At 41.9% G+C, this 11,184-nt stretch overlaps 1 protein-coding gene across 1 annotated transcript in view; it reads right to left on the bottom strand.

The window, feature by feature from the left end:
- Positions 1-397: 397 nt before the first annotated feature.
- UNC5D (unc-5 netrin receptor D) overlaps positions 398-11,184 on the bottom strand; it is a 79,979-nt gene continuing 69,192 nt past the window's right edge. Inside the window, exons 12-16 of the mRNA XM_026042467.1 lie at positions 10,301-10,528; positions 7,426-7,575; positions 4,371-4,535; positions 2,689-2,867; positions 398-1,129 (exon numbers count right to left, since the gene is read on the bottom strand). Of these exons, the coding sequence (XP_025898252.1) occupies positions 925-1,129; positions 2,689-2,867; positions 4,371-4,535; positions 7,426-7,575; positions 10,301-10,528 (927 nt within the window). The 3' untranslated portion in view covers positions 398-924. The remainder of the gene's footprint in view (positions 1,130-2,688; positions 2,868-4,370; positions 4,536-7,425; positions 7,576-10,300; positions 10,529-11,184) is intronic.

Genomic DNA, 11,184 nt, shown 5'->3' with positions numbered 1-11,184 from the left:
TCAACCAATTTGGGAGCTTTAACCACGCGGGGCTTGTTGTTTCAATTTGAGACCAAACCTAAGCAAAATTGTGCTGTACTAGTTGAATTCACCTTCACTTTTTAACCGAATCCCCAAAGATGGAGGAACAGAAAGTGCAACTTGCTAAAACTGGGCTGGCAATTTCTGGTTTCATTTGGTTGCTGAAAGCCCCTTATCTCCCCTCCCACCCCCCCATTGAACAATTTTTGACTAAGTCTGCAAAGTGGGAACTTCATAGTGGAGGATTTTGTTGCGTTCTTCGGTTAACAGAATATCCAGGAAAACTGCCATAAAGGTACATTCATTCGGGGAGCAAATTTTGGAATTATTTGGATGACAGTTGCAGTCACAGGGCTGTTTTTCAACAGTCCTGCCACTAGATTAAAGCAAATACAAAGTGACTCTGCGATGCCATCAAAGGGCACCTTGAACCCACCCTTGAAATGCGGTGAATTAGAGAGGTGCAGGACAAAAGCGACACAAGGCCCCACCACAACAAACCTTTAAACTACAAGTGACCTCTCATGGCTTTACATATTCAATACGCTATTTGCTGATTATCACTAGGCATTTTTTCCTAAATACAGTATAAAAGCTCTACGCACCTCACCCCGTCCTGCCCCTGGGAATGGCAGGTGTGTAGTTTAGTTTTTGACACTAGAACATATTTCAAATATAGAACAAAGGAGAGCGCTGGGCCCGGGAGAAGCCTAAATTTTCCTTATTACTGAGATGATTTGTAATGGGGGCAGCTTCTGCTCCTCCAAATGAAAACTGCATTGTCGAACTTAATGTTTGTTCCTTATACACACTGTGCACGGATCCTTACTCCCTCCCTGCCAAAGAGACATTTTAGTGTAAAAATCAAAGCTGGCCATTGATTCTTGAATGGAGAGGAGACGACTAAAGTCCGTTCTGTCTGCTGTAGCTGAAGTCAGCCTCCTCCATCTCAGTTTCTGTTATGTTTGAGATTTTGGAGTGTGTCCTTCCTATTTCTTCCAGAGCACATGCTAGGGAGTCAAGGTCACCATCGTGCTGATGTCGGGCTTCCCAGAGGTCCAAAATGACAGCAGATGGACTGCTCTGTGTAGCAAAATATGAGAGATTCCTAAAAGGAGAATAGAAAAAGGTGACGTAAAAGCATTTGAAAAGCGCACACTGTGACTACCGTGAACTTGGGGAATTAAGATGCTTTTCTTAAACACACGTTACCTTAAATCACCTTTTGCAGTTGCTTTGGACATAATCATCCACATAAATCTACTGTCTTTGTGTACATAAGCCTAAATGTTATATAAAGCATTTACTTGGTTAATCCTGAGATGCCAAATCCTGATTTGAAACTCCTAAGATCATGCCCCTTTTATCATCCACAGACAAAGGAGTAAGTTGTCAGGCACAAGATGCGTGGAAAAGAGTAAACAGGTAGATGTCAGCTGGGTGTTTTTGCCTGCTCTGAACATGCTTTGCTTGTAACTGTAACCCGGTCTCTTCAGTGAGGCCCATGAAGATGACAGTGTGGTCACCAATGCCTTGCCCCTTCCCTGCTCTCCAGTTAATTCCATACAGTGGGGATCATGCTCTGCATGGGCCGCATGCTACTCCCTGGTTTTACAGGTGTATTTAGGGTCACATAACCTCCTGTTAGCAAAACAAACAATGCAAAGACCTTTGCAGGTCTCTGCACACAGTCCAAAGTTGAAGGGATGTGACAAAGCTTGGTCTTAGGCACAGCACTCGCTTAGCACGCTGCCTCTGAGATGCCTCTAAAAGGGGGGATTTTTCTCTAGTTCACTTACACATGAGAAATGGAAGCAAAGAGAGATTTAAGTGCCTAACAACAGGTAGTAAAAGCCAGTGACTGAACCAAAATTTTATGACTTCCTCTCTGCTGCCTATAAATTACTCTCTTTTTTTTTAGTTCAGATTTGGCCTATTGAGATTCCCATGGAAAGCAGCAAGCCGAGCGTGTTTTGCTTGACTTAAGTGTTCCTCTACCCCCCTGGGAATATGCTGGTGGAGTTCATGGGAAGCACAAAGTATTTCTGGGAGCAAACTGCTATTGCCACATCAGTTTAGCCAGGTGAAAAAGGCAAAATGAGCAAATTAACTTCTACAGTGTCTCATTTTTAGCAACAGTAATATTATTCTTAACAGTATAGTAAGACTGTCTTTGAATATGCCTTTGACTTTAAAAAAATGCAAAATATCTAATTCTTTTTGAAATAGAAAACATGAGAATAAAAGCTATTAAAAAGGCCATATTCTAACCCTGCAACAACCTGATTTTTCTGAGAGAACATGCAGCCTTAGAAGTCCTTTAATTCTCTGGTTCCATAATACACCATAGCACCCAAATCCTTCTGTAGTCACCTGCTTTCCCAAGCCCCCAGTCCTGCAGGGGTGCAAGGAAAAGGGCCACGCTCTAATGACCTGAATTTACAAGGCAGACTTGGACACAGGCTCATTTAGAGGGAAAAGCCATCCCTGTTTTCTGTAGTCAGTCGTATATAAAAGAATGTATGAACTGCAGTTTACCCTTGGGAGTACGAATGGTAATTACTATTCACACGTCTTTAATACCAGCAAACAAAAAATACCATAATAGCAGCAAATTATTCCCACTGCGTATGTAAATGTTCACCTTTCCAAACTGCCTCCCGTTACCTGTTGATGCTGTTTTTCTGTGCTAACATCTGCCAGTCTTTGCCTTTGGCGCTGGGTGTGTCGAACGTTGCGCATATTCTCTGTCTGATAGAGTAGGGGATTTTGAAGGCTTTGGGGCCCATCTGTGCAGCGAAGTTGGTGTCATCGTGTGCAAAGAAAGTGATGGTTTCCCTTTCATTCTGTGCAGAAAACAAAACAGAAACGCAGCAGTTACCAGGGTGTCGGGCTTGGTGACACCGCACCTGGGGGTGTGATGGTGACGTCCGCGCTCCCGTGAGGCAGGGGACAGACACCAACCCCTTTCAGAGCAAGAGGAATGAGATGCCAGCTAGAGCTGGTGGAACTGCTAACTGGAAAAAAAAGAGCTAGGAAATTTTTGTTTTTAATTTTGAATTCGTACATCATGAGCATAAATACACTTTTCCTTCCACTGGTTTCCCATGTTCTTTTTTGAGAGGTTACAGAGAAGGTCCAATACAGCAGTGACCAGATAAACCATGAAAGGAAGGGGCTTTCATTGCTTTAGCCTAAATACAGACATTTAGGACTCCCCATTCATTTCTTTAAAAAGCACCTAAATTCTGTAAGTCACCTCAGTTCTGCCGTTCCTAAAATCCCCTTTGAATTCAACGCCTCTTGGTAGCTCTGGTCCCGGTGTAACTGTGCTAGTCTCGTGTCAGAGTCTCACATTCCCATGTATTATTCGTTTCAGTGCCGAGCAGCATAAATATTAAATAACAATGATGCTACAGCCTTTTCATATAACATTTACGACACATCCCAAAAGTCATCCATGCAAAGTAATAGCAATGTTGTAGATAGATCACATTGTCTGACTGTTTTAAATTAAATATGCAGAACAATAGTAGATTTTCATACCCTGTGCATGAGAGATAAGCTACTGCTATCGGGTTAGTTCAGGGAATTATAAAGTAATGAGTAGTTCAGGTTATTTATTTATTTTACAGTCAAATTATCCTCACCCTTCCATCACTTTTAGAGATGGGGATGAGAAAGTCTTCCGTATTAGTGGATCTGTTTGAAGAGGGAATTACAGCATGCTCTGGGGACTTGTGGACAGGGATAGATCCCTTTGTAAAAAGTAAAAACAAAAAAACGCCAGCAAGATTTTACTCAGATACAGGGAATGACAGAAGCTTTTAATGAAATTACAATGAAGAGCTTAACAGAAAAAAAAAATACTTAGCCATATTCTGAGCATGGTTTTATACTGAATGGCTGTGGTAGCCTTAATTAAGCTGCCCTGTTTCCTGCATGTGCACTATGCAAGTGGTCATACATCTTTAATCCAGAAGTATCTGGATACTTATGAAGCACTAATAAAGAAAGATGCTGAATAATAATATGAAAAAGGCTCAAAAATACTCTGCTAAATGAACAGCTGGTGTTCAGTGTCCTTTCTCAACCCGCAGCTCTCTGCGAGCTGTTCAAAAGCTTTTTGCAAGAAAATTGGTACAACTGGCTCAATTCTTAGCTGTTTTTTGTGTTGTGGAATTCCTGTATATGCACACGTCTAGTCCTACACGAAAAAATCTGCAACGTCCTGTAGACTTGCAGATTTGGCCAAGATGTAAGGAATCAACAGAGGCAGAGGCCGAAATGGGAAGGGGCTGTGTCCTGCCTAACAGTAACTTAGCGGTGCAAACCAGCGAGAAGGCTACCTCCAGAATGGACGTCTGGATCTGCAGAATCTGCTCGTGCCCCTTGACTTGCCGCACGCAGATCTTGCAGGAGAGCTGGGTGGTGGCCGGCGTGTAGCGCTCCAGGGAGAAGGCACAGTGCAGGGGCGCCTGGTTGCTGCACCACACGCGGGAGAAGGGCACCTCCTGCCAGAGAAATGCAGCAGGGCAAGGAGAAGGGATAAACAAGCAGAAAGTGTTGCAAAACACAAGTGAAACATCTATTTAACTCTTACAAGAAATTCACATGGGGAAGTGTAGTGGGAGTTTATGCCTTTCCCCCACAGAAACGAGGCTTTTCTCCATTCTTGTCGCCTTCTAAGCAATTTCTTGTGTTTTTTTTTGCTTGTTTCTTGCAAAGTAGGAAGCAGCAAACTTGCTACAAGATGACAATCTATGTCCCTGAAGATATCAGCTAACTAGTGGCAACCTGAGAACACAGGCTTAGAAATCTGCAGAGCAGCGTGGTCTAAAATCAAAGCTGAAATAAGGAGAATTGTTTTACTCATGACTGAAATCTGACTAACTTGGCATCTTCTCAGGAGTGTCTCACGCAATCCACAACAATGCAGTAATAATTACAAACTCTGAGTTTAGATCCTCAGGTGGTAGCCATGGAAGCTACCAACAGCAATAAAACATAGGGAAGTATTACAGTAGAACAACTGTAATTAGATTTTTCCAGAGCAATCATCTTTGCCTTTATTAAAGGTGGAAGAATCATTCCACTGAAAAGTTACATGAAATGTAATTCAGGAGGACAGAGTATGGTGGACAAGGAGTGTTCAAAACACTCCAGAAATACACCAGTTTGAAGCTCCTGTAATAAATAAACTCTAAGCAGAGAGTAGGACACTAAAACCATTTTGTGGGTGCAGCCAGACTGAGGGGGGGAACACAACAGCCAGGAGAAGCTGTGCTGCTGTTCCGACAAATAATTATTACAGTTTTCAGTTGAGTCATCCAAGCCATACTCGGTTACAGAAGGCGAACATGTATTTGCTTTCAGTCTCAGCATCCTGCCAGGCTCTGCTCCCAGCACGTGCTCGCTGTAGCCGCGAGGAGCTGCTGAGAGCAGGGGCCGTGTGTCCTCTGCGAGCGGGGCCTGCAGCACTGCCGTCCTCTCCGAGCAGCCTCTGCTCCCCCACTAGCCAGGGATTCTTCCGTGGTTATGGCTCCCTCTTCGCACTTTTTATTTTTTGCTTTTATCTTGTGGCAATAAATTTAATAGCTGTTTTGGACTGTGCCACTTGCATTCGATTCAGCAAAGTGAGGCCCTTACAACACGTAAAGATTAATACGGAGAAATTTGCATGGCTATCAGGACTTGTTTTAACAGCACCCTGCAGTTCAATTTCAACTGGAAACTCTAGACCATTACTTGCCAACAGAGAACAAAAATACCTGAGTTTAATATGCCATAAACAAAATATTTATTCATGGAAGTGTACCCAGCATTAGGAAAAGTGCTGAACTGCACACAAAGTATTTGGGGCCTCTGAGGCACGCTGAGCACTTGGCATGCACCAGGGACTCAGAACCAGCTAAGCAGATAATGCCCCAAAGAAATACCAGCTCTGCAGAAACAAGGAGGCAGAAATAATCCTCTCAAATTGTTACCTCCAAAGAAACAGGGAGGCCAGAAAACAGCAGCTCTTTCTCAGGTTATCAGTCAGGTGGTTTGCAGGCAGCACACACGTACTGTTTTCTGCAGGCTGTTTTTCTAATTTAACACTGCTATTTAGGTTCTTGGGTTCTATTTATGTAAGCAGCCCTTTTTTGCTGTAGTCTTTGAAGCAACACAAACTTTGGGCCTTTCTGTTGCGGATGCAGTACCAGGGAGTGAACGTTCACCCCTCCAAAGAGCCGCATATTCTGCTACTAGAGTCATTTACAAGTTTCTTCGCTGCAAGGAAAGACCAGGAATTTCCAGCAGTGCAATGTGTTGCTTCCGCAGCAGTCACCATGGTGAGGGAAATTCAATTAAACTTTAGAGATTTTTTTCTCCCATATATTGGCTCTTTGACTAATAAACTTTGTTGACGACAGGCCAGTGGCAGGTGGTTTGTCTGCCTTTTAGAGCCGGCCTGGGAGATCTACACAAGGTGCTGCTAAATGCATTTAATTCTCATCTATTGAATCTTCATTAGAAAGCAGCTACCAGCAAACAAAATCTAAGGGTGCTTAAGTTGAATTTATCATACAGTTTTATTGCTAGAATTGGACAATCAAGAGATTATTAATTAACCAAAGTACTGAATTTTTTTAAAAAATTATGGTTATTTTTTCTAATTGGGCTAAGTAACACCTGACTTGTTGTGTTAAGAGAAAACCCGCATGATTTTTATCACTGCTCAGGAATCTGCCAGTTTTGAATGTGTTTAATATAACAAGAGGGGCATCCTAATATTGATTGGTTTATCTTGTAAGCTATAAAATATATTTATGGAAGGTTGAGAATGATGTAATGATGCTTTTTATTTCTTTCCTTCATTAACTGGGGGCATAAATTACCTCATAGATTACATCATCTAACTTTCAAAATCCATTCTACTCATCTTTTGGAAAATAAGCTATACATTCACAACTGTGTCCCATGCCACACAATTGTCTTAACTATCAACCTGCTTCTGCAGAAAGCGAGATGATCGCCTTGTTAAGTCTGCATGTTGAAGGACCAGCCATTTTCATCTGTCACACTGCTTGTAATTTCTAGTAACCAATACACTTAGAAAAGGCCTCTTTTTTTTTTGATTTATACTTTCCCACCTTCAAAAGCCTCTTTAATTAATGTACTACAGGAAAAACAATTTCTTCATCTGTCCTGATTCTGAGTGTGTACGGGCCTTAATTTAAACTAAAGATTTTGCATGTTTACATATATCCTTGAATTTACAGGTATACATTTATAATTACACAAAATTCAGAATGACAAAAAAACAATATTGAAGTTATCTATCCTTTCACTAGGATAAGCTTATCCTAGCGAAAATTCTTACTGTTCCCTTAATTAAATATAAACAAAATTACCAAGTACCTGACATGCAGTAAATGGTTTAATTCTCCAGAGGAAAGGAGGGATATCAAGGACAGATATCTGAAGACTGAAGGTATTCCCCCTGAAATGCAGAAGTTTTGGTTCCTCCAGTAATTGTCCTCCTTGGAGCTTTTCATCTGAAACCACTTCCTGCAATGGCAGAGGAGAAAAACATTTTAATTACTAGGAAAAAGCACCAATTCAGTGGAAGTTCAGGTTTCTGCCAGGCGCCTGGTCATTGCACAGCAGCAGGGCAGGCAGCAGCGGGGCAGGCGACAGGCCCTGCGCTTCAGGTTGGGTTTTACTGCTGGAGCTCAAGCTGGGCCCGGGCTCTGAGCGCACTCTGTCCCCCTGCCCCAGGATGGTCCCTGTGACACAGTTGGGTTTGGCCACCTCAGTCTCAGTGAGAATTTCAGAGGAAACTTGTCTGAAGGTTCTGCAATTCAGCAGTGGCTATCAAGTCAACGCCAGGCCGTTCTCGTCTAGCTGAACGTCACTGGGCTGAGAGCTGCTCTTTCACAGCAGCGCTATTAGAGAAGCTTCTCCACCCATGGAGACTTCCTGAATTACTGGCCAAGGTGCTCAACAGCCTTGCAGGGGACACCTTGGAAGGCAGCAGCCCTGCTTTGAGCAGGGGTTTGGACTACGGAGCAGATGCCAGATCCAACATAAATTTTCCTAGGAGTCTGTGAGCTGAAGGTGTGTAGTTAAAAACACCATCCCTGCTGTTACTTAAGCAGTATTTCTTATGGTTACATATAAAGAGGAGCAAAGAAGGAAAGTTTGCAGAAGTATTTTAAAATTAGCTAGCAGAAGTCTTTCAAAATTACCTTTGTCTACCTAAATTATATAAAATCTGTGCTTTATCAGTAACCCACATTATTTCTACAAGAGCTATTAGAACTGTTGTGATTTTCTGAAACTAAAAAAATGCTCACAGTTCCTGAAATTACTATCTTGAGTGTTTACTACAAAGTGTTTATAGGTGTTCAGCTTGTTCTAAGACCTGATGGTTGGTTTTGTATGAGAGAATGGAGCAGCTTTGTCTTAAAAAAAGAATTGGAACCAACACTTAGGTTCTGAATTTCAACTGCAACGGATTTCATAATTATTTTTAAAATTCCCTGAAGGCACTGGGTGTTTTTACATGGGTACTGTAGATGTAGGAAGTACTGCTCTACCTTTAATCACGCAACTAGTTTTTAGTTCCACAGGGATCAAAGGTTTGCAGCAATATGTAATATATAAAGCACTTGGTTGTTACGTAGTTCTCTTATCTGTTGAGAGCTGTGCGTTTCACACACACTCAGAATTGCCGAAAGGGCAAAAGTAGCATCGTTCTGAGGCGGGACAGAGCGAGACGTGGGGAGCGTCGCATCCCGCAGGCTGCGCTGCAGGGAGCAACGGTGTCAACAGAGAACCTGGCCGCCCCAATTAGGCTACTGCTTCCCAACGCCTGTGTTTTCCATGACCACTACTCAATAAAAGCATTTAAAATAGCATTGCATTGATGCAACATATTTATGAACAAAGGAGAATTTGATAAACAGACAGTTGTCTCATTGTGTATGAAGTTCCTGTTCTAATTTCTGCAAGTGGCTACCACTGGTAATTATTCTTTAAACAATTTTCCACAGAAAGAAAACAAGCAGCTTTGAAATTTTACTTTAACTCACATTAAGAAAATATTATCTGGCCTCCTCCATGGTTTTGCTGAATGTCACAATAGTTTGAGAAACAAGATGGTACAATTAAATTAGGCTGCCTTGGGTGAAGGTATTTATGTATTCCTTTTAACAGAGTGAGGGTAAAATTCAGTACAAAATGAATCATGGAAAGAGATTGCACCATGCTGTAAGAAGCAGTATGAAAAAAATAAATGGCTGCTGTGAATAAAATGAATCTCATTTCCCTGTTGTGAGCATCTTTCATAGTTACTTGAAGAATGGAGTTTTCAGGGATTTTTTCTCCATATTAAAATGTTCCTAGGACTTCTCTACATCTTGTATAAAACAGCTGCACAGGACTGCATGAAAGCACACTTTTTATTAGCTTTTATTAGAAGCACATGGCTATTTGTGTACTTCATTAAGATTCATGTTTCTATTCTGCAAGATCGGAACAGGGAGCAAAATTCACCTGTCACAACTGCCTTCATCTCAGTTCCCAAAAGAAAAGCATTTCATTGAAGCTTATGGTTTACCAAGGCTGCAAAAGCCAGTGAATTTTCTTGTTTTGTCTTGATGTACCATGTAGAAAAGTCATGCTAATTTTGATTAATTGCCACTTGAGGTTTGTGCTGTTTTGTTAAACAGTAAAGAAATGCACAATTATGATTTAATTCTTGCAGAAAGAGATCATGAGAGAATCCTTCTTCTTCCTCACATTATACAAAGCAGGAAATCCTGATCTGCCTAATGACAGTGTACGGTAATGACTGTGATAAACACGTGCATCAAATGGTAATGACTTCATTTTCTGCCCGTGGCGGGATCAGTGCTGGGCCGCAGGGGCAGGCAGGCTCTCCTTGTGCTCGTGTAGCCAACGCACTGAATCCGTTCTGCCATTTTTTGCATCTTTCCTGTAACTAACCTTGCCTACAGGACGTCAGTCTAGTGGATTTGCATCTGCCTGGCAAAAATGAGTAGACAGTTTGGCTACTCTAAAGCTCTTACACTGTGAATCCACCGGAGAAACAACAGTGCAGAGAAATGAAACCGTCTGCATGAAGTCATGCACTAGTGACGGAATAAACTACAGGACTCTCCTTTTCCGAGTTATGGACCATTAACCTAAGGACCATCCCCAGGAGAAAGGAACGTCAGTATTTTGTGGAGTAAGAGCTAAAAACAAGTAGCAAAGCGCAACCATTTACCTGAAATGCACAAGGCGTGTTATCCATACAATACACTCTCAGATTGTAATCCAGAGAATTGCAAGACATGCATCCAAAAACGGCTACTTTCAGCTGTCGGACGGCACAGTCAGAGATGGGCTCTCCAATAAGAGCATAAGTTCCAAAGCTGTTTAAGAGAATGTGACAGGCATAAGGATCCAACAGGCAGTAGCAGGAAGTAGTTTCCTCTTCCACAGACATCACTTCCTGCAAAATGAAACTTAGGTTAAAAAAATAACCATAGATACTTAGAGAGTAGGAGTCATGACATTATTTTTATTTATTTTTTCATTCAAGTGGAATATAAAGTACATGTGAGTGCCAGTCGGCACCGTCTTTGCTTGTGCTGACCTTGGGGAAGGGGGATGTCCTATCTGGGCAAATATTCTCTGGTTCACCCCAAGACAGCAACAGAGTTTATGACAATATATTGCACAGAATTCAATGTGTGCAGCATATAATAATAACAATGAAGATCTGCAAGTATTCTTGACTTTCTAGGCATTTTTTTCCCCACTATCAAGTAAGGGAATTACTTGAAGATTCAAGGCAGTAAGAAAGCCTTGCCCAACAGTAGGCACTTGACATGCTCTCACAACAACCGTTACAGTTAGGTTTACCCTCATCAAAAGAACACCTACCCCACTGTTTTGTCTTTCATGCTCAGTTCTGCATTATAACATCATTAGATGAAGTATATGAGCAGTCTGCAGTCTGGTGTTACACTCCTCCTCATTAGTCCCAGGGTGTCTGTAAGCAACACTGATGGAGCTGACTATTGAGGGCATCTAAGGTAGGAGAACTAAGCTGAATTTGAAATGGGTTAAAGGAGGGTGACAAACAACATAGCGGCTTAGAGCAGG

The sequence above is a fragment of the Nothoprocta perdicaria genome, unplaced genomic scaffold (assembly GCF_003342845.1).
Source record: "Nothoprocta perdicaria isolate Ctin4 unplaced genomic scaffold, notPer1 scaffold_103, whole genome shotgun sequence".
NCBI classification, from domain to species: domain Eukaryota; kingdom Metazoa; phylum Chordata; class Aves; order Tinamiformes; family Tinamidae; genus Nothoprocta; species Nothoprocta perdicaria.
This window is presented reverse-complemented; position numbering and strand designations above follow the sequence as displayed.